The following is a 24,544-nucleotide window of genomic DNA, read 5'->3' on the forward strand; positions in this document are numbered from 1 at the left end:
AATCATATTTTATCAACTTCACAAATTTAGTTATTTGTAAACTAGAAATTTTTTTTAATGTGGTCAACACCTCCACACATAAAATACAGAACTGAAGGAGAAAGTCACTCCCCAAAGGTTTAAAACATTATCAGAAATCCAAAAGAGATGTCAATAATAAGGTTTTATGTTTCTATTTTCTGTGAGTCTCGCCTCATCCAAAAATATAAACATATCTAGCAATACACACGAGAAACGAGGAGATACCATTTCAACTGGTTTTTGAGATGTCATTGAATGCAACATCACATTTCTCAATGGCAAGAGCTGAAAAAGTTATTTACGTGGAACAGAGACTCCCCCATGACAATACCTTAGTTTTGTTGTATCTTGTGTGCAAAAGTAGTAACTGCAAACGGATCTTTTCTTTTTTATTATCCTCCATAGGTTGATGTAACATTTGTTCTCCTCTTTGTAGAACTTCCTCAATCTGGGCTCTCTCCTCATCCATCTGAATGTTTAAAAGATAAAAATTACTCAAAAGAAAAATGCACAGGGTCACTTACTATCAGTTCCCAAGCAGCAGAACTAACCTACAAAGTATAGTATAAGTCAACACATGTTTATCTGAATGATATACAACAAAGGTTTATGTTTTTCTTAAAATATTTCATATATGAAGTTAAAATAACTCATAAAGAATGCTAGTTTAGCAGAAGTTAAATAGAACTAAGATAACACTACCTTTATAGTCAGAAAGTATGTCATTTTTTTAAGCATTATGTAAATCACGTGACAAACCTTACATTGACACTCACCAGAAAGTCACATTTAAATCTGTTCTATCATGTTTGGCAGATATGTGGGTAAACATCATTAATGTAAAAATATAATTAACAGAGAAGAAAAGTGAGAACACCACGGTTTTGAAAATCTGCTTGAGCCAACCTTTTCATCTTCATCACTGGATTCCAAGCGCTTTTCTGTAACTTTTAACATATTTTCTATATCATTTTCTAATTTTTCCAAGTCAGAGAAAGGCACACCAGCTTCAAATGCTTCAGTGGTGACCAGATATTGGTATGATAATGGTTCCTGGCCAATCAGCAACTGTAGAAGGAAAAATGTTCTTTGAAAAGATATTCTTGTTTGTAGATTTTTGCTGGAGAGGGTGTGGAGAAAAGGGAATCCTCTTGCACTGTTGGTGGGAATTTAAATTGATACAGCCACTGTGGAGAACAGTACGGAGGTTCCTTAAAAAACTAAAAATAGAACTACCATACGACCCAGCAATCCCACTACTGAGCATATACCCTGAGAAAACCATAACTCAAAAAGAGTCATGTAACACAATGTTCATTGCAGCACTAGTTACAATAGCCAGGACATGGAAGCAACCTACGTGTCCATCGACAGATGAATGGATAAAGAAGATGTGGCACATATATACAATGGAATATTACTCAGCCATAAAAAGAAACGAAATTGAGTTATTTGTATTGAGGTGGATGGACCTAGAGTCTGTCATACAGAGTGAAGTAAGTCAGAAAGAGAAAAACAAATACCGTATGCTAACACATATATATGAAATCCAAAAAAAAAAATGGTTCTGAAGAACCTAGGGGCAGGACAGGAATAAAGACGCAGATGTACAGAATGGACTTGAGGACACAGGGAGGGGGAAGGGTAAGCTGGGACAAAGTGAGAGAGTGGCATGGACATATATATACACTACCAAATGTAAAATAGATAGCTAGTGGGAAGCAGCCACATGGCACAAGGAGATCAGCTAGGTGCTTTGTGACCACCTAGAGGGGTGGGATAGGGAGGGTGGGAGGGAGACACAAGAGGGAGGAGATACGGGGATATATGTATGCATATAGCTGATTCACTTTGTTACAAAGCAGCAACTAACACACCATTGTAAAGCAATTATACTCCAATAAAGATGTTTAAAAAAAAGAAAAGATATTCTTAACTTGACCTTTCACCATTTAATCAGTGTCAAGAAAGAACTCACATTTATTTGAATTGACTTTAATTTCATTCATTCCCACAGCAATAATTTTACCAACTTGGGCTTCTCTGATTACCCATGTTTTCCGAATTCCAGCGAGGGATGCAAACTGGTGTGCAAGTGAGCGTGGCTGCCTGGAGTGGGAGGAGGGTTCCGGGACCGCAGGCGAGCACAGCAGGAAACAGTGCCATGATCCGGAAGCCATCCCTGCCATGGCCACAGAGAGGAAGAAAGGCCACTACCCAGTATAGGGACATCCCAAAGAATGCCTCCCAGTTAACTTTCCCCAGCACAATGCCCCTTCGATTTTGATACTGAAACTTCGAAAAAGTACGTTTCTCAATGCAGTATTTTCAGACAGTATCTATATAGAAAGCCTTTACATCAATATTTATGTGCCTAAAATCAATGTAACAAATTCAATAAAACTAAAGGCAGGAAAATAACATGCAGTGTTGGCTGAGCATGGGGAAGCTAGCAATCTCACACTCTGGTTATGAATGTATAAATTGGCACAAACTTACGGTAGGAATCTTTGGAACAATCTATTTAACAGCATTTATAGGTACAACTTTCACAACAATATCAAGGAATTCTAAGAAGTGATCCTAAGGGCATACTAAGAAATGAACAAAAAGACATGCATAAAAGAATTTTAACAATACAATATTTATAAAAGCACAATAAAAGTGGAAAATTGACTTAGAATATTGTAACAGATCATTTAATTGAATAGCTGTTAAAAACCTTGTCTGAAGAGAATATACAAAACAATATAAAATTTTTGATATTTTAATATCACATACACATGAGTAAGAGTGGATATGTATGCCAAAACATTAACAGAAATTATTTATGGGGACAACAATAATTTTCTTTGCACTTTCTCTCACTCCATCTCCTATGTTTCCTGCATTACTCTTTAACATATGTAGGAAAAATCTCCCATAGATCTATTGAAAAGAATAAGTGAGCTTAGGTCAGAAGGTAAGGAAGTAGGGTCAAGGCTAAGGAAGACAAAAGTTAAAGCAACATTTTTGTTGTTTTCTTTAAGTTGCAAATAATCTAAGTATATTCGTAGGCTATGAAAGATTGTTTGGCCTATTATATCAAGTATTTCAAAACAAAGCAAAGTTAGAAAATATTTACTTCCTGCAAAAAAGATGATCCTTCCTCTCATAATTTCAATACTTTGAAACCTTTTCTCTAATGGGTTATTTTCTTTAATATTAATTTCTTATATTCTCTCCTTCATGTGCATAATCAAAATAAATAAGAACAAATGCTCCAAAGTGGTAAAATCATTTTAATTAAAAAACTCTTGATATATATACCATATAATTATCTATCACGTAGCTACATATCTATAAGAAAACCAGTTTTATATACAAACATAATTGCTTACTTTGGCACTTTTGATGTGTTGAGAAACCTTTTCAAAGTTTCTATTCAATTCAGCTAATTTCGGTTCTACAAGCTCCTTGCTTGAGCCCCCACGTGCATTCATCAAAACAACAGCTTGATCACGGACATTTTCTACTTGGAGGTTAGCATCATCCAGCTCAGACAGTAAACGCTAATTGTAAGAAAAACAAAATTAGCACGTGGGAAAAATCAAAACCAAACATGGGTGTAATGCTAACTCGAAAGTAAAGGTAGTTTAAATAAATGTCTGAGATTCCTAGTAAGAGATTTCAGCACCATCAATTTGAATAAGAGCTTTTCGTACATTAGGACTCATTCATGTTACCTGGGAAGCATTTTCGATCACTACCAGATTGGATAAAACTTTATTTTATGATTGAATAGTCTATAAGATTTATGGTGTCATTTCTTCAACCGTTTTATTCTAAGAGTTGCAAAGCCTCTTGAGGCTGGATAAAGGAATAAGTGGCAAGGAGTAGACTGACTTCTTTTCCCCCTAGAAATACTATTTACCATCATCCGCCTTTCCTTGGTGAAGGTGAACTCATTTGGAAATTAGTCGAATATTATCATTTAGTTTTTAACTAAAATATGCAACAACATTATGCAGTTTCCTCAAGCTAATTTCCCAACTGTCATTAAATTCCTTCTCAGGGCTAAGAAAGGAATGCACATACCTGCCTCAATTTCTACTTCATTGGTAAGTTTTTGAAGAGTGTTGGAATTCTCTCAAGAGTATGTATGGCTGTAAGTAGATTTTGAATGAAGTCTTAAAAATAAGCTAGCTAATCTGTACGCATCTATAAATTCTGCAGATGTTTTCTTGGTGATTTACGAGAATGAATGATCCAGCAATGCACACAATCAGCTAATACATGGAGCTTAACCCACTGTTGTGAAGAATTTGTGCTTACTTGTTATGGTGGCTGAGAGAAAATAAGTAGTTTGAGGAACTGTTTTTAAATCAGTGTATATAGATAGAAACAGGAGAACATCAGCTTAACTATGGAATTTTTAGGACATGTTCTCTCACATCTAAATCTGATTGTAATGAAAAAAAAAAACAGCCGTTCTTGTCTCAAATTTTGCTATCTGTATAGTGATCCTTGAAATTCTCTTTAAGAAAAATCAAGTGGAAAGAAATAAACACTTTGTAAATAAGGCTTGGCTTTCATGAAAAACTGTTTAAAGGTTATGTTAAAAGGATTTAATAAGTTCACTAAAAGTGTAATCGTGGAAATGTGGAAAATGTGGTGAGTAAAGGAAACTACCTCATTCTTCGAAGGTTTTATAGAAGCACAATTAAACACTCTAAAATGGCTTTGTTACATATGAACCATCTGCTGTGAAGGAACTCTTATTTGTAACGTCTAAAGGACCTGGAATAATTGTATTTTGCTGGCAACAGACACATGCTTTATTGTTTGCAGGTTCCTCATCAAATCTTTAATTATGCACTGTTTCTGTCATCAATAAACAACTTAAAGGGAAAAAAAAGATTCATTCAAGGATGTCTGCAGAATGTTGAGAAAGTACATTTGTAACCTAGAATTCAATTGTTCATCCATGCCTGACATGACAAAGGGTTCAAAGGAAGGACTGGTGGGGCCTGAGTGGTAAAAAGAAAAGATTCTCGAAGAGGAATTCTTAAAAGCTACGTTTGACCTTCAACTTTGAAACTAAATGTAGAAACACAGGAATGAATAAGGGGTACTCTGGGCACTTTTCTGAGACTCTGGAGCCCCCGAGACAACAATTTCTTCTTTGCTTAACACCACTGAGTAAGGGTATCAAGAGGCTGAGCAAAGTGAAGAGAGAAGTCTGCCAGACTTTGTGCTTCTGAAAAAGTATACTATCTTTTTCATACAGCTGATTCCTCTGCAAAGCTGGGTCAGGGGGCAATATGCAGCAAGAAATGAAAGCCAAATACTCATTGTGAAGTCAGTTTTGCTTTGACTTTCTATACTGCCACCAAATTTTGCAAGTCATTAAAAAAATAACTAAGAATGACCTTTTGTGGTGAACTAATGACCCAGCATTCAAACTACCTTGTATGACAAAATGCAGTTTTTTTTTGTAGCTTATTAAATTGCAATGGAAAAATTTTATTAACAATCACATAATGTGGTATTTTTAGTGCTAATTCTTACAAGAAAGGAACGGAACAAAAAATAAGCTAAGACAAAATACAAAGAACAAACAAGAAAGACTCAGTTTATCCCACCAACATAAAAGCTAATGAATCCACTGCACGGGAAGCATGTGTGCACAAGTAACTTGGAGCACTCCTCGAGAGAAAGAGAACAGCAAAACCTTCCATTCCCAGAAGTGTTACTGATCCTCTACATTTGCTACCTTCACAATTTCTTCCCGTTTACTTGCTGGCTTTTTTTCTATCTCATCCAATAGCGCTTCAGCTTGATAAAGCCAGGTGCTTATGTGAGCAACATTTCCATCAAATATTTCCAACTGGTTTTGGTGGTTCTAGAAAGGAATTAATAAAATGCTGATACAATCATATGAAATATTTAAGACAATGATCTTAGAAGACATTTAAAAGACCTTCAAAGTGCTAACTGTATGCTGAATTTCAAGAAGAATTTCCACCTTCCTACAAAGCTCTTCCCCAATGGATAAATCTCATTCCTAAAAATGCACACTGTGACTGAGCACTTTTTAATATTAATTTAGATCTCAATACGATGAAAAGTTGAAGAAGAATAAAAGGTGAAAGTTTCTTTTTTAATTTCATTTTGTTTTAATCCCTATCCGTCATTCTTATGTTACAAATAATCTCACCGGCCCCTCCTTGATCATATTTGTTAAAAACTCATTTAAGGAAGTAATAATATTAAAAAGTGATTCAAATTTTGCCTGCTCAATGGACTGTAAGTACTTAGAGGCAGGGCCCCTGTTGCTTCACCTCAGTACCGACAGCACTTAACATTACACCTGGAACAGATCTCAGTGATACTTCCTGAAGCAAGGTATAACGTGATTGAGAGAATACATTTGAAAACAGTTAAGTCAGTTAAAACTAGGCAAAACTGCTGAAGCTAAGGCAAGAATGTAGAACATGATGAAAAAGAGTGGGGGAGCCTTATGATGAAACCAAAACCTTTTAGGAATTGTATTTTATAGGATGAAGGAAACTAAGAAGAAACTTCGAAGAAAAGTGTTTAAAAACAAGGAAACAAATTATTAATCTGTAATATGGAAAAATCATTGAAAAAATAAAATGAGAACCAATAAATCATATGAGCAAAGTTTTGACAGTGGTCTGGATTCTAAGTAAGAAGAATTTATAAACACCAGACTTATTTACCTTGATAAGAGCAGATAAATCAAATGTTCTAATAGGTATAGAAAGATATTATTTGAAAGGAGAATTTAGAAGGTACAGACTGCATAAGGCAGAAGTAAGGGCCATGAGCATGTGGAATAAAACTAGTTATAATAAAAATGAATATATAAAATATTTAATGAACATATTTTATGAGCCAAGAATTTCACATTTGTTATTCAACATTTAACAACTCTGTTAGATATGTTCTTTTAATCCCATTTTATATATAGGGAAATTAAAGCTAAGTGACATTAAGTAATTTACCCAAGGTTATGAAGGTAGTAAGTCGCAGATGAACTCTGGATATGAATCTGACAGATCAAGATGTAAACCCACCAGCTTCAGTGCCCTACACATTCTGGTTGATTTCAATAAATATCCAAACACACAATAATTTATTTTTCTCTGCTCATATCCATTACCCAGTAATCCTATGAATTTGGAAAGAGTCTTATCTCAGATATAGCAGAACAAATAATAATTTATAGATGAGAACTTTTTTTAAGGGAAGAGAAGGTACGGTTGCCATATATTCATTGTTATTATAAAAGGGACGGAAAAACACTATGAAATTAAATGGTCACGATTTCCATGAAATACTGGTTAACAGCGTAGTAGTGTTGTTATAACCAAAGACTAAAAACATATAGCATTTAACAATTACCATAATCATCATAACAATATCTAAAATTGGTTGTTTTAAATATAGTTTTATAAGAGCCCTACATGTTTTACGTCATAATCACAAAAACTGTATGAGGTAGAAATTATAATGATGTCCATTTTACAAATGAGAAACCTGAGACTTAGAGAGCATTTAAGTATTGGGTTGGCCAAAAAAGTTTGTTTGGGTTTTTCCATAAGATGCTATGGAAAAACCCAAACTAACTTTTTGGCCAACCCATAACTTGACCAATGTCAATCAGTTTGTAGTCAAAACTTTAACTTAGGCCATCAGACACTAGAACTGGTGCCCTTAACTAGTACACCAATATTAGAACATTACAAATATTATATATATAGTTTATAATAGTATGAAAATTAAATACAATATTGTCATTAAAATGTAGCAAATAAGGTGTATTTACTAAGATATTAAAGTACACATTTCTATGTATATCACAAATGGTTTACTACTTAACAGAGACATGTGAACTCTTTCTAGTCATTATCTTTTCAAAGGAAAAGATAAAATGTAGTCTAATGAAATTAATTCACAAGCAAAACATTATTGTGACAAACAGAAAATACGATTTGGAATCCTAATCAAAACAGTATTCGTTTATACATAATTAAAGGAGAGAAGATTTCACCATGAAATTCTTCCTGAAACATACCAACAAGGTGTTGCACCAATCCTCGGTCCAGGTGCGAACCCGGCTCCACCCGGCATTAAGGACACAGAGCTTCTCTTCTAAAACAGGCTCACTGCCCTCAATCAAGTTCTGCAGGGCAGCACTACTCTCTGTGATGGTATTTAAATCAGCTTTTCTCTTTTCCAGATCTTTCAGAATATTCTAGAAAATAAAAGTTCCCAGACCTACTTGATCTTTCAGAACATTATAAAAGTTTATACAACCTTCATTTTTAAAAAACTTTTTTTTCACGTATACATGACTCCCTAGATAACTTACACATGTCAAAAGTTCACAAGATTCCACAATTTACTAACATGATGAGAGTTTTAAAGTTTCAAATAAAAATTAAATATTTAATTATGCAAACACCAAAGAATGTAACAAATTTAGATGTGGAAAGGTAATTATTTCATTTATTTTAAGTATAAATTCCATTCCTTACACAACAACAATTATCTTCATCAAAACTCTAGAAATAATGAATCAGTTCCATTTTCAGTAACTACATGTGGGCAAAGCAGGACTATCCCAGAACTCAAAATTCTAAGATGACTTAACATATTGTTTGTTTATAAGCATTACAAAAAACATTTCATCTTGTACTATACATCATAGGAGAACTAGCATGTCTAAGCTTTGGTTTTACACTTGTCTTAATATGTAAAGCTAATACTCTAGATGGTATTATGATTACTTGATTTTCACATTCATAGGTTTGACCAGGCAAGGTGTGCAGTCAGAGAATTATAAAGAGAATGTTGGGTTCCAAAATTAAAACTATAAAATTCTTTCAATCAAAAAGTAACATGCATATATCTACCCTACTTCTGTTGTACCTTCTTAGAAAAATATTTAAACAAATCATTTCAAGAAGTTCAAATCTATATTTAATCTCACATCATTAAATCACATTTTGAAAGGCATAAAAACTACAAATTCACAAGTGAGTCAAGGTATAAGGACTCATTTGGCCACATCAATTACTGGTATTTTTATAAAGACACTGAAATATTTCTCTCAAGTGTTCTCCAGCAGGGAGGGGAAAAAACAAAAACAAAACAGAATACCCACAGCCATGCTCTCTGCAGTTATTAAGTTTCTGCATTCCTTCAGTGGCTATGCACTGATTGACTACAGTAGTCTTTAAAAACTATAAGAAATAATTAACTACAAGCGATTAAATGTAAACAGTACACACACTATGTTAATAGATTTTATTGTAAAGAAAATGGCTACGTTGAAAATAATGATTTTTAAGCTATGGAATAAAAACACTAAGTTCTAGAATGCAGATGCTATTTAAATTTTGCATTGAAAATAATTTTACATAATATTATAGTGGAAATTCATTAAAATGTTTTGAAATATGCATGTTTCTTAAATCTGACAACACAACATTGAAAAAATGGGTGATTATGTTACATACTAATGTTTCATTTGGTTTACTCTAGTGAAGAGAATGTGCTATGAATTCATGATTTGTATATACCATCTTCATTATTTCAAATCTGAAATAAGATTAAATGGGAATTTAAGAGTGAAGAGTTCCAGAAGAAACAAACTTATCATATTTACTGTCTTTACCTTAAAAATGATGAGAATCAACTGAAAAACTAATTGAATTTATGTGAGTGTACAGATTGATGATTAAAAATTAAATATGCAAAAATTGGTATCGCTTATGTACCAGCCATAAGAAATTAGTAAAAAAAAAAAAGAAAGAAAAGCATACTTCATACATACCAATAAAATAAAATAAATATGTAGGTATAAACTTTTTTGCATACATGATAAAGTTTACAAAGAAAAACACCAAAGCATTATGTAGGAATGTAAGGGAATTTGGAGGGGGAAATGAGACATTCCATGTTACTAAAAAGACAAATATAACAAAGATGTCAATTCCCCTCAAAACAAATTTATAAATTCAAGGCAATTCAAATCGAAATTTCTAACAATTTTTCTAAGAATTTGAGAGTAATAATTCTAAAATTCATATGAGTATATACAAAAGAAGAAGCATAAAGTGAGGAAATCCTGTCTTTAACTACATGTTAAAATATAAAGCCACGTAGTTAAACAGTTGAAGAACATTTCAGAGGGTCAGATCAGTGAAGCAGAAAACAAAGCAAAGTAACAGGTAAAAAGAATATATGAATTGAGCTTGTCAAATCAGTGGGGAAAGGATAATTACACAATAAATAGTGCTGAGATAACTGGTAAACTATTTGGAATAAAAGGTTAGAGCCTTACCTCATTATATACACCAAACTAAATTCCAGAAGGATTAAAGCATTAAAGGTAAAAAGATGAAACTATAAAAGAGCTAGAAGAAAATATAAGTAAATAATTATATAACTTTTGAGTAGAGTTGGCCTTTCTAAGCACTAAAGGCAGAAATAATTTTTTAAAAAAGCATTGTATTATTTAAAAATATATATAATAAGTTTTAAAAAAACATACGAAACAGAAAGGAAACTACAGTGGCAAAAAACAAAACAAAATAATTTTGTACCAATACACAACACACTAAGCATTAAGAACTGTAACAGGTAAAGAGCTCTAAATTAAAAGACCAAGCTGTGACAGCAGCTACAAATGGCCTATGAACTAATGGAAAATGTTCTAATTAAATAACCAAAACATGTTATTTGCCTACCGTTGTCAAAAGTGTAGTTAAAACAAGTAAGTAGGAATTCTCACTCATAGCTGCTGGGTACATTTCTGAAGGACAATTTCATAACAGGTATAAGATGTTAAAATGGATATATCCCTTGACCCAATATTTTTAGAGCTAGGAATTTATCCTCAGGAAGTAATTAAGAATGTATGCTATGATTCAGCCACAAGTATTTTTATTCAACACAGCACTTTTTACAATAGTGAAAATTGGTAATAATTTAAATGGACATGAATGGAGGAATGGGACAATAAAAAATAAAATATACAATGAAATACTATTCCTATCTCCAATGTGTGACACAAAAACACTTGTAGGTAAAGGAAAATGTTAAAGATATAAGGCTTTTCAAGAAGGTCATGAAACACTAGATACAATTCTCTTTTAAATATATGCTTGTGCCTGCATGTCTATATGTGCCTATAAAAAACTGAAATGATAACAGGGTATTCTTTGATCAGAGATGATTTTTGCTCCTGTCTTTTTTTTTGTACTACACTATGCAAATGTTATTCAATTTGCTTATGTGACTTACGGTGCTATAAGAAAATAATGGCTTTCAAAGTGTATTGTAGAAAGAAGATAATATTTCCTTGAAAAACTTAAATTTAACAAAAGTAAAGTTTGGTGCCTTTGGTTGGCATTCATCCACCATAACTCATGAATTCCAGTGTTTTTCACTTCCTTTATACATTTCTTTTCGCTTCACACAGCCCATGGCAATTACACTTTTCATGAGCTATTTTCTAAACTGAGAACATTCTTCCTAGTGATTAATATCTTGACTTTCTTACAACAATTATCTCCAAAGAAGCATTCAAATTAAGGAGCTGTATTATCCCACGACCTCATAGCACCTCCTCTTCACTCCCCATAAACTGACACCTGTAGGGAATGTTAAAACTGATACCTGCAGCTTTATATAAAGTTCTGTCACAGGATTAATCATTTATTTTCAGCACTTATCTCTAGTATCCGTGCTTCTTTCTTAGAAAATCAATTCAGGAAAAGAATGCTTCAGTCAAAAGAAAAACTATCAATATTTTGCGCTTCATTCAAGTCTTTTTCCACGTCAAAAGACAGAACTAGCAAATCAACTCTCTGATCTCTGTGATTTCTAAGGAACTACAGGGCTAGAGAAAACTCTTGGATCTTTTATTGATTTTTTTGAAAATTCCGTTCCTATGCTCTTTACACCGGTTAGTTTGCAATAGAAAGATTAGTTACTGGTACAAAAGTTACTACAGAAGAACTAATAAATGAATTCAGCACAATACTTTGTGAAGAATGAATACTCAAAAAATGTCACTGCTTTTGAAGGTGATAATTGTAATATTTTCAAGTACCACCTAAGCATAATGACTACAAAGCCCTCGGTGATGAGCCATGTGAGTTTAACGCTTTCAGAATCAAGATAAAAATATCTTCTGAAGATAGTTGTTTTTAAAATATTCTTATTCATTCTTAGGACAGAGACATGGAAGAAAGATAAGACTATATTTTATATGAAATGGAGAGAAATGACATCTACCCAGATTTCCCTGATCAAAATTATGCCACAAATTACACGGGCATAATATTGGTGGTTCACCTGAACTACAACTTACTTTAGCCCAGGAAATTTCTGTATCCAAGTCACCAAGCAAACTTTCTGAAGTGGATTTCTGTACCAATTCAGTTTCAGTAACAGAAAGCCATTCAGAGAGAGAAGCAGCCTCTTTCTTCATTTTCCGAGCCAACTGTGATGCTCTTTCTAGATCCTGTTTTCCCTCTGTCACCTTAGAAAAGAAAAAAAAGAGCACAAGAGAGATCAACATAGTGGGAATGAATCAGAGCACTAACTAAAGACCCAAACAGATTCATATTTAACCCCCAAGACAGACCTAACCTTTATCTCTGGCACCTAGAATCACACTATTCTTACTTTTCTGCAGGGGGGACAATATACTGTAGTAGTTACATGTCAGGCAGCCCTGAGTTTTCACCTTAGCTCTCCACTTACTTCCTAAGAGACCTTGGTGGAGGTTCAGCCCTCAAAAGGTTGCTATGAGTTTTCAGTGAAAAAAAATACATACACGAAGGGCTTGACCCAGTCCCTGCAGCAAAGTTAAGAAATCAATGAATAGTTCCTTTTATTATTTTGAACAGAAGATGCCTTAAAGTCCTCTCAATGAGGGATTCTGTTTAAAAAACACACAGATATTCTAGCAATGTGAGGGGGAAATAGCAAGATTTTTTACAATCATATGTTTTACAATTAACCACTTAATGTAAAATACAGTAAATGGCTATGCAACATAAACTTTTATTATTATTTTGCTCTTACTGCTGTTGACGGAAAGCAAAATGAACTGAACTGACACTTACCAGGCTCTTGATACAGCTCTCGTATTCTGCTAACAAATCTACACGTTACACAATAAAACCCTGTGAAAGGCACTATGTTTTCCATTTAACAGAACAGGACAGTGAAGCTTAAAAAGGTTAAGGCCATAACCAGGGTGGCATGACCATCAGATTGAGGCTGGTCCGACCCTTTGCATTACATCATGGTACTCTCAAACTAAAGTCATTCACAACCTAACACTGAGTTGACACTTTAAAGGATGTCACAACACAATACATACAAAAAACATGTTCTTCCTTTCATGTGCACAGATGTATAGGTGATAACATTACCTAAGTAGTACAGTGATAAGTCATGTATGGGAAGAAATTTTTTTAGATGATACAAAATTTCTTAGATATAAAAACCAAATTTTCTTAATAAGTAAAATGGGATTACATTTCTTTTTTACTGGTCCCATAGGTTCAGTTTTACTCTTTGATGTCTCAAGGATTGATTATTATTAAATTCCTTCTTAAAAGTGAAATATTTTTCTATGGAGTTTAATTAAAATTCATGACTCTAAATTAATAGTACTTCAATGCAGACTTCAGGAGACAAATACTTGAATTCTTTTAAAAGATGATATGATACTTATCTGACTTTGACATGCCCAGGCAGCTACACAATTACCATAAAACAATGCTACCAAAGATTTCTGTAAACCAGGAAGAAGATAATTTAAGTTTCAACTTATAACAATTTACACTCTTCTCAGCCTAATCAATACATTTTAAGATGTACTGCATATTGAATTAGGCCATACCAAGTTGTAAATCTTTTTTTTTTGGCCACAGGGCATGTGGGATCCTAGCTTCCTGATCAGGAATCAGGGATCAAACCCATGCCCCCTGCAGTGGAAGTGCAGTCTTAACCTCTGGACCACCATGGAAGTCCCTCAAGCTGTAAATCTTCTACATAACCATTTATCCCTTCTCCCTCTTGAATATGCAACCATTCCCTCTCAATAGGATCATTCCCACCAGGTCTGAAACATACTCAAATGTCTGTCTCTCCGTTTCTCTCTCTCTCTCTCTCTCTCTCTCTCTCTCTCTCTCTCTCTCTCTCTCTCTCACACACACACACACACACACACACACACATTTCCTACTTTGGTCCCACCTTCCTAACGACTTCCCTCTCTCCTACCTTCCCCATACAAGTTCTCAAAACCATCTCTCACCTCCCACACATACTTCAAGCCATGACATTCTGGCTTCTATCCCCATCACTCCACAGAAATTGTCTTTCCTAAGTTCAGTAATGACCCCAATGGCAACAGATCTAATGGACATTTTTAAGTGGATGTCATATTTAACTTTCAATAATATTCAAAACAGCAGCCTACACTCATTCTCATAATACCCTCCTTCCTTTGGCTTCCCAGACCTAGCACTTTCCTGGTGTGCTACCACTTCTTGCTACTTACTGTGGTTCTGTATATACATAAAATATATGGTTGCACAATGTGAATTTTTAAGGTGCATAATATGATAATTTGATACACATACATTGTGAAATGAGCACCACAGTCAAGTTAATTAACACATCCACCATCTCACAGAGTTATCTTTTTTTTTGTGGTGAGAACACTTAAGATCTACTTTCTTAGCAGATGTCAAGTTTACAATTACGGAAAACAGCATGGCAGTCCCTCAGAAAAATTAATAAAGAACTACCATATGATCCAGCAATTCTACTTCTGGGTATATAACAAAGGAAATGAAATCGTTATTTTAAGAGATATCTGCACTCCCATATTCGCTGCAGCATTATTCACAATAGCCATTGATAAGTGAATGGATAAAGAAAATGTGGTATACATATGTATATAAATATATATGTGTGTGTGTATACACACACACACACACACACACACACACACACACACATATACACACACATACATATATACTTAAGTTTCTTTTACAAGCTCTTCTTCCTCAAATTCCCTTCTAAATGAGGTAATCCCTCAAGACTGAATTCAGGCCCTTTTCTTTTTTCACTATATCCTCTCCCTAAACAATTTCATCATCACTGAAAACTTAACCACCTCTATGCAGATGACTCATAAAATTTATATCTTCAGCGAGCCCAGATATATTCTCCAGACTTGAATAACTTTGTGAATATCTGACATTTGCAATTAACTCTCTCAAAGGCACTTAAAATGTCAACATGTCCAGTACTTGCTTATGATTTCTCCACACGTCTGCCTTTCCTTCCAGTGCCCCGTCCCAGTGATGGCACCATGATTTTCCACATGATCAAGCCAGAAACCCACGAGTCATCCTTCATCTCTCGCTCCCGCATCCCCACATCAAATCCTTTACCAAGTCCTGCTCATTTCACTTCCTAAATATGTCTTTAAAAAATCGGCTCATACCATCTCCACTGCTCCAAACTAGTTCAAACACCATCATCTCTCACAAAGAGCGTAACTATGACTTCCACACGGGTCTTCTCACATCCATTCTTGCCTCTCTGCAATCCACCCTCCAAACTGCAGTGGGTGATCTTTTAAAAAACATATATCTGAGCATGTTTTCTCCCTGCTAAAACCCTGCCATAATTGCTCATTGCTCTTAACACAGAGATTAAAACCTTTACCACAAATTCTAAGACACTGGTCGGATCTGGTCTCATCCCATCTCTCCAACACCGTGTTCCCACACTTGCTGTCTCTGCTTTAACCACACAAAAGTACCATGCTGCCTCCTGCCACAGGGCCTTTACACATGCTGTTCCATCAGCCTCGGAAGCTTCTCCACTGGTTTCACCTAGGCTACTCCTATTCATCCTTCAGATCTCAGCTCATGCACCACTTCCTCTAACCCAGACTGGACCAAATCCCCCTTTACATATACTCCTAAAGCACTACATACATTCCTTCATTACACTTCGGGCTGATAATCTGACATTACTTTGCATGGCTACTTGATTAAAGTTTTCTTCTTTTATTTCTCTCAGTTCCATTAGGCAGAGAGATAATATGTTTTTGCTTATCACTGTATCTCTAACTGCCTGTATAACTCCTCACACACAGTAAAGTCCCAATTGTGTTGAATGAGAAAATGACCTAACTCCAAAACCATAATTACAGTTAGAGATTTGTTGTAAAACCAACCACACCATTCCCATTTATAAAATGCCCAATTAATAAATACAATAATATTTCACAAATAACTTCAGTTGTGTAATATACAAAGAAGTTCTAACATATGTGTTTCAGATGTGCAGTGTATCAAAATGATACACAATGTATCACACCAGTAATCTAATCTTGCAGAAGTGTGGTCCAAATTGCCCAGGAAATGTAGGACTGTTCTTTCTTACAAATCTGAAAGTGATCACAAAATTTCAGCTAGTATTCGCTGGGCTTATGTAGAAACTTCGTTAATATTTAATAACCAAAGAAGGGTCTAATGTATTACCTAATACAGCTTTTCAATATTGATGAGAAGGTTTCACTTCCACACATTTTTTATTTGTTTCTTTTTTTGTTTTATTTTGTTTTTGCTTCTCTGGTTTCAGGGCAGAGAGTCTCAATAAGAGAAGATGTTAAGCCTACTGGATCCAGTTGGTCACTCACAGTAAAGGGCCTAACAACTTCCCCATGAATTCACTAAAATGCCCGAATTACAGATGTTTCTTGAAAGGATTTTAAATCCTGATAGATTAATGTGAACTTCCTATCACTATTTATTAAGAGTCCTAATGTTTTTAACATTTCTCAGTAGATTATTCAATCTAGAAATCCAAGGACCAATAACTTGAGTTTATACAGAGACTATTATTTGTAGAGTTTCCTTAGAAGAACTTATGAAAAGTCAGTAGCCATTGAAAACACAGAAATTAACCTGGATTAAATATTAAAAATACATTTCTGTGTAACTATTCATCATTGTAATAGTAACACATACATTTAAAGAAATATAATAAAAATTATTGTCATAAATGAAAACATATATTATTAATGCCATAAAATTCAAATATGCTTTCTCCCAGAAGTGAAATGTTAAGAGGCGGGCAGTGCACCTGCTCTGCTCACCTGGGCACCCAGGTCATTGTAGAGAACCTTCAGAGAAGTCAGCTGCTCATCCATCCCCTTGGGGTTGTCAGTTTGCTGCTTCTGGACAATGTGCCTTCCTGTTTTGATTACCGTCTCCACCTCAAGCTTGACTTCACTCAAAATTTTATAGAGTTTCTTAAAAATAAAGATGACAAATTTTACATATTAGGGAAAACATGCCAGCTGGAACCATTTCAAAACATGGCTTACAAAGATTGACAGCTAAGAACTAACTATGGAGATCAAAGGGCTTTATCTTTCCCAGATCTGGTTCAAAGGATGAGTAAAATGAAATCAAGGCTGTAATGACTTTTTAAAATCAGATAAGAAAACACACTCACAGAGGTTATACTTGTTTTATTAAAAAAGAAAAAAACTCAAACATGTATCTTAAAGGTTTATGAAAGTACTTGATAATACGAACATATTTCCTACATAAAATGGGAAAATGTTAGGACTAAAACCTGAATGTCTAACACTTTTTAAATTACATTTTTTAAAATCCTAAATGCTATTACAAGAAAAAAGGCAACACTGGCTATTTCTGGCTGTTGGCATTTGGAAGTATTAAGATTCATTTTTTTTCTTACAATTCTCTGAAGTACCAAGTCTACCACAATGAGTACATATTGATTATACAATGAAAAGACATATAAAAACTAAATACATCATGATGTATATAACCACAGGAAGTCGAAGTTATGTAGGTCAAATTCAGAGCTGCCCTCATCCTTGTTACTTTAAAACTAAAAAGCTGTATTCTGGGCAGGTTCTCTTATCTCTATGCATCATAATCTTGACGTGAAACACCTCATGTGGCACTGTCACATAATAACAGACCATTGGACTAAGTTACACAAAGTCAAGGACAGTGCTTGCTCTGTTGATCTCTATATCTCAGTAAATAAATGTTTACATTCATACGTGCGCAGGTATTATATATAAAAATTCATCCTATCTTTTCATTCTTCCACCCATTCAAGCTTTCAAGTAATCAAACAACCTTCAGTATGCAACAGACATGTGGAGACTGCAATTTTGAAAAGCACAAAGAACTCTTCCCAGACTTTTCTTAGCTTAACTTGTGTCATTTTCAGTTTTTTCATGATTCTTTCCAAGCAGAACACTAGTTCTACGATTGAACATGCTTGGCCACATTATTTTTAAATTTCTATGCAATTGAATTTTAAAGTTCAAGACTAAAACAGTAATAAGGCCTTTTAAATAATTTCTTCTTTTACATTCTAGGTTTAAACTTTGATTTAAAATTTTATTTTCCTAGAGAATGATTTTTTATGCTATAATATTCCTGACATCCATTCTAAGTATAATTTCTTCTTTCACACTTTAGGTTTAAACTTTATAATTTAAAATTTTACTTTCCTTGCAAACACATTTGTCGTACATTGCAATATTCCTGACATCCATTCTAAGTATGGTTCGTCTAGCTAACTCAAATCTGTCCTTTAAAATTTAGCCTATTAGTCACATTCTGCCAAAGCCCTCCCTAACTTCATCCTGTGATTAAGATGTATTTTCTTCATTTTTTTGTAGCCATGTTATACACTTATTTATTCTAGTTTCCTTATCTCATTACACTGTACTAATTGATTTTACTCTCTGCAGGCTATCTCTCTCCTATCTCTTCTAAATTCCTGGGAGGAAAGGACCACACTTCTAATTTTTTAACCTGTTTTTCATCATTTATTCCTATTCTTAGCACACTTTAGACTGACAATTATTGAACAAACCATGTACATAAGCGCTAGATGAAGCCATATCACTGACGGGAAAACCCACTGGACACATTAACCACCCAATGGCCTCACCATACACTTGTCCAGGTGGGTCTGTATGACATCAGGGTCCACATCCTTCACATCCAGAACATGAAGTTCTGCTTTCACACCATCCAACACACGCTTGCAGTCAAGCATGCGCTGTTCAAAGTTAGCAGGTTTCTGGAAAAGCTGGAACTTTGTGGACACCTCTCGAAGTTTCCTCTGTTTGCAGAAATGAAAATAATAAGCAATTCACATCAGAATGATAATCTTTCTCAGCAGACAATATTAGCATAACACATACTGCTAGAAGGCTGTAAAATAAAGTAACAATAAAAACATTCTTTAAAGGAACTTAGTGAGGTTGCCCAGTCACCTTGGGGGACTGCACAGCCCAGTGTCCTGAATTACTTGACACTCAGTGTCTCAGTCTGAGATAAAATGAAAGGCTAAGCTAGCCTTGCTGGAATTAAAACTGCATTAATTTTCTTACCTGTTTTTAAAACACAATTCAAGAACCTAGAACTCACAATGCCCTTCATCACAAGGTCAGAGTGAAGGTCAGTCTGCATCCCCCATTGAGGGGCTAAGTGGTACTGCATCCCATGCACTCAGCCTGCCCAGTGTACCAGCCATACCAGTACAGATGGAGGCTCTGCGTCAAGGGAAAAACCTATACAAAGCAAACATCTAAATCTAGGTTGCTCTCTCTTCTCAACTCAACTAGAAAACTCAGATCCAATAGTCTCCAGTGCACCTTCAACACATCACTCCCATCCAACTCTTTACATCACAGAGAAGACCAAAGGCATCCAAGTCGTCAGCTCTTTCTCATTTTCTTTTTATGCCCAACAGGCTGAAAAGTAAAAGGAAGCTGCCCTCCCCCTTCACCTGCAGCACATCCATCTGACTTCCTCCTCTGGCAGTCCGGCCTTCTGGGGAGGTCGGAGGCTGAGAACGTGTGTTTCTTCTCAGCTCCTCTAGGGTTAGCTCGTGGGCTGAGATCTCCGCTTGGATTTTCTACAAAGAGATTAGAAAAGGGAGAGAATGTCTGTTTTTTTTTTTTTTTTAAGTTTCATAGAGTCATACAACAGATAAGAATATATTGACCCCTATCCATGCTTTAATAAGTGTGCGTATAATAATAATATGGGCCACCTGTATCGTAGGACTGCTGTGTGCTGTGCACAAAGGTCTTTGTATTTGTCACTTCAAATGTTCGCCACTTGTTTATAAAGAGGGAATTTCCCCAGTTTCATAGCTAAGAAAATTATAATTTTTAAATGGTGATCATTTGCCATTATCTCACATAAAAACCCTGAGAACCCCCAAACCCACATGCTGCCCTGTAAGTAAGGCCGGCCTTTCTCACTGACTCTCGGTTGGGATGGCAGAAGGAGCTGGTGCCCTTGCAGGTGAGGAAACGATTACATATGCTCTCTTTACGACCTTATTGCCCTCACATCCATGGCAATACCTGGGCTTCCTGAGGAACTTGGAAGGCATCTATCCTGTCGGTCAAGTACGTTGTGAGCTGCTTGTCCAACTCCCCTAAGCTCTCCTGCAAGACCTGAAGCATGTGGTCAGTTTCACGCAGGACCTGGAGTTGCTTTTCCAAAGAAATCTGCTTGCTCTCTGCCTACAGGGGGAAAAATTTACCCATTAGTCGCTCAGCACAAATATAAACAGCTGAATATAAGAAAACCCTTATGTTCTAACCACCAAGAAAAGCAACATACTATAAGAGCACTACTTTAAGACTTTGTCCTGCATTATCAATAAATAATAATTAGCAATGATAAAAGTGAAAAGGTCCTTCTAGTATCTTACGCATCTTGCAGGAAATTACTAATTTTTACTTCTTTCTATATAAAATGACAAAATACAAAAATACCCTTAAGGGCACTATTTTAAGTGAAATAAGAGAGAAGGACAAATGCTGTATGACCTCACTTATATGTGGAATCTAAAAAAAATCACAAAAACAGAATGTTATATTACATATAACATATAATATAATGTTATATTTCAATTATACTTCAATAAAAAGGGAAAAATGTAAAGATTTCCTATGTACCATATTAAAATAAAGGAGAGAATAAAAAGATGCCATTTATTACAAATTTAGGGTATTTTTAGGACTCAGCAATAAACCTATAAAGAAGAATATAAAATATAACAGAAACATCTATGAGTAGAGTGAACATGGAAATCTCTCTTTTTGCAAAGTTTAAAGAAGTTCCACAGATGTGCATAGTGTTGAGCCACTACTTATTGAACTTTTGGGCTAAGTTTGATGCTATTCATGATCTAAACATCAATAGTTATTTTTTAATATGTGTTCGAAAGCTTCTAATATCCACCCAACTCTCCTATAAAAACAATCTCCTTTCTCTACTTACTGATATGGACATGCATGTTGTGATACATTCTGAGTATGTATCTAAGAGACTATGGTATTTTATAATAGCAGCTTATATCAAACTCTGATGGCTCTAATATTTACTAGGATAATATGAGTCATTATTCTTATACACACCTATAATATGTTCCTTAAAGGAAATTAAATAGTTCATAAGTAGAAACAATCTCAAAGACAAATTTTTAAATCATCGAGTTCTGCCTGCATTATAATATAAGTGTAAGGTCTGCTCTTCCCCACCTAGTATTTCAATGCCCTCAACACCCTTGTTGGTTACCAACTTTTCCCCTCGGTATAAGTTCCTGAGGTCCGCTCCATATCATAAATATCTAATTGACACTCACGCATGGCTCGGTTCTTACCAGGTGACTCAGCTCTTCATATCGACTGTTGAACACCTCCAGTTTCTCACTGATGATATCATCGAGGATCCCTCCATCGATCAGAGTCTGGCCAAGTTCCCGAATCTGGGTGCGATTGTCCGCTGGATGTCGCAAAACAGATTCTAGAGACTGAACAGGGACAGGGGCAAAAAATAATGCATTTACCAAGGCAAAGTGAATCAAGGATTCTAAAAATGTTCGTTTTATTTAAAACCAGTAATTCCATTTTCTAGAAATCTACTTAAGGAACAAGATTAAAAATGATTAATTCAGGGACTTCCCTTGGTGGCGCAGTGGTTAAGAATCTGCCTGCCAATGCAGGGGACACAGGTTTGAGCCCTGGTCCAGGAAGATCCCACATGCCGCAGAGCAACTAAGCCTGTGCGCCACAACTACTGAGCCCTCATGCCACAACTACTGAAGCCCGCGTGCCTAGAGCCCATGCTCTGCAACAAGAGAAGCCACCAAAATGAGAAGCCCACGCACTGCAACGAAGAGTAGCTCCACTCGCTGCAACTAGAGAAAGCCCGCACACAGCAACGAAGACCCAACACAGCCAATAAATAAATAAATTAAATTAAATAAATTTATTTTAAAAAAGATTATTTCACAAAAATGCCCCTCATGGTATTAATAAACACATAAAATTGAGAACTCAGCATGAATGATAATATATGACAATTCCATAAAAATAATTTCAATAATTATTAATTACATGGGAAAATGTTCATGGTATGATACAAAGTTTAAAAGCAAAAAACAATACTATACAAATAAAAGAATTTCAAACTGTTATTGATTATATTACTAAAAAGTTTCTATAGCATATATAAAATTCAAGGCACTGTTTTATATACACACTTTATATAAATTTAACCATATGGCTACATATTATTCCCATATTACAGACAGGAAAACTGAAGCTCAGAGAAGGTAAGTAATTTGCCAACACACACACAGTAAAAAGAAGAGCTAAGATTCTAACTTGGCTCCAAAGACTTGGTGATTCCAAAGCCTTTGATCCAGTTACTATAAAGTACTACCTCCCAGCATATATACATAAAAATAGTAATTCGGAAGAAGAACAATAAAATGTTTTAAAGTGTTATCTTACACTTTATACTTTTCTCCATTTTCCATATTTCTAGAATGTACATGTATTAACTCTCATGTTAGGAAAGTATGTGTTTTTAAAATAATCTTTCAAAACATTTTTTAATACTCTGAATCTCTCACTCTGCTATTTTATTTGAGAAATGACATCTTTTCTCCAGAAGAGCATCTGGCTCCTGGAATTTAGGTACCACATTTGACTTATTTCTGACCTTTAATCCAGTCATCTACTTAATTACTACATCCTATTCTTACAGTTTTAAAAGCACAGCTACCATCTTCCTCTTTTTTTTTTTTAAGAAAATCTATTCTTTTCACACTTTAATCCACTTAAGAAACAGTTATTAAGTTATCATGTGCCACAGGCTGTGCTGGGGAACTAACTGGGGAACAACAAAAAATTCAGGCACATTTCCTGGCCTCAAGGAACTCAAGTTCAGGCTTGGGGACAGGATTCCAGGCCTCCAACACTGCCTTCTCCAGCCTGTCCTCCAATTTTCACATCTGAAGACAACAGAATAGAAGCCACTGTAAACACAGTCGTTGCCGTGTCTAATGAGCAAAAGTAACTTTATGAAGAAACAAGAGAGCATTGTCCTAATAACATAAGGCAGAGTTTTATCCAGGGACTGGTAAAAACAATCTGGAAAATCACTAGAGCGCTTTATGAAGTCTAAAATGTACTAATTAGCAAACAACTGACCACCTCATAAGGCTGAGTTTAGTGGGTCACCAATAACCCCAATATACATGATGTTATAAACACTTCAGGCAATGGAAGAAAACACAAGTTACGCTGAAAACTACCAACGAAGCGAAAGTATTTGCTGGCATAAGGCATTATGTTCCTTGTTTGAATACTCATTCAGCCTCATTGCAACAAAAATAACCACCCAGAACGCGGGCTCCCACCTCCAGGGCTTCGCTGACAGCATCTGTCTTCTCAGGCAGGGCCTCTGTGCTCTTCATCCGCTCTTCCAAAGTGTTTAGCCAGGTAGTCTCAAGATCCAAATAGTGAAGCAGTTCAATCCAACAAGACCAGACCTCCTAAACAGGCAGGGAAAAGTTAGACAAGATAAGAAGCCATTTAGAGACACAATGCATTTCTACTGCTGCACATTCTGTCTAGTCAAGAATAATTTCGTTTAGGTACAAGTATAAATGGGCTTTTAGAAACTGATGAAGCTGGTATTTCAAATAAGTGAAATCAAATCGAATTCTTCGATTAACTGTATTAGACCAACTGGAGGGAGGTAGCAGACTGCTTCACTAAGATAAATTCCAAGGCTCTGTTTAAATGCCGAAAATAAAACTATATAATTAGTAGAAGAAACCAGGAGGGAAACATTATTAGTTTGCTTTTAAATAGAAAGGTTAAAAAAATACTCCGACTTGCAACACTTTTTAACAGCTATATACGAAATTGGTTCCCTGGGTCCACCCTATTCCAGCTCAGAGCTAATGGGTGTAACCATTTGATGCAGACTCTTTCCAACTTTTTTCTAAATTCATATGAACACGTCTATATACGAACAGAGCAACTTTTTACCAAATTGGAATTTTACTATAATTGCTGCATTGG

At 35.1% G+C, this 24,544-nt stretch overlaps 1 protein-coding gene across 6 annotated transcripts in view; it reads right to left on the reverse strand.

Annotated features, from left to right (window-relative positions):
• Window positions 1-24,544, reverse strand: part of UTRN (utrophin) — a gene marked incomplete at both ends in the record, with an annotated part of 495,417 nt that overhangs the window by 290,896 nt on the left and 179,977 nt on the right. For all 6 annotated transcript variants that reach the window (XM_082855593.1, XM_082855592.1, XM_082855591.1 and 3 more), the window contains 12 exons: window positions 353-490; window positions 928-1,089; window positions 3,402-3,572; window positions 5,777-5,905; window positions 8,105-8,284; window positions 12,413-12,583; window positions 17,243-17,398; window positions 19,093-19,266; window positions 19,936-20,064; window positions 20,522-20,683; window positions 21,829-21,978; window positions 23,875-24,009. In XM_082855593.1, coding sequence (XP_082711719.1) covers window positions 353-490; window positions 928-1,089; window positions 3,402-3,572; window positions 5,777-5,905; window positions 8,105-8,284; window positions 12,413-12,583; window positions 17,243-17,398; window positions 19,093-19,266; window positions 19,936-20,064; window positions 20,522-20,683; window positions 21,829-21,978; window positions 23,875-24,009 — 1,857 coding nt within the window. The remainder of the gene's footprint in view (window positions 1-352; window positions 491-927; window positions 1,090-3,401; window positions 3,573-5,776; window positions 5,906-8,104; window positions 8,285-12,412; window positions 12,584-17,242; window positions 17,399-19,092; window positions 19,267-19,935; window positions 20,065-20,521; window positions 20,684-21,828; window positions 21,979-23,874; window positions 24,010-24,544) is intronic.

The sequence above is a fragment of the Leucopleurus acutus genome, assembly GCF_964270905.1.
Source record: "Leucopleurus acutus genome assembly, chromosome: 15".
Taxonomy (NCBI): Eukaryota; Metazoa; Chordata; class Mammalia; order Artiodactyla; family Delphinidae; genus Leucopleurus; species Leucopleurus acutus.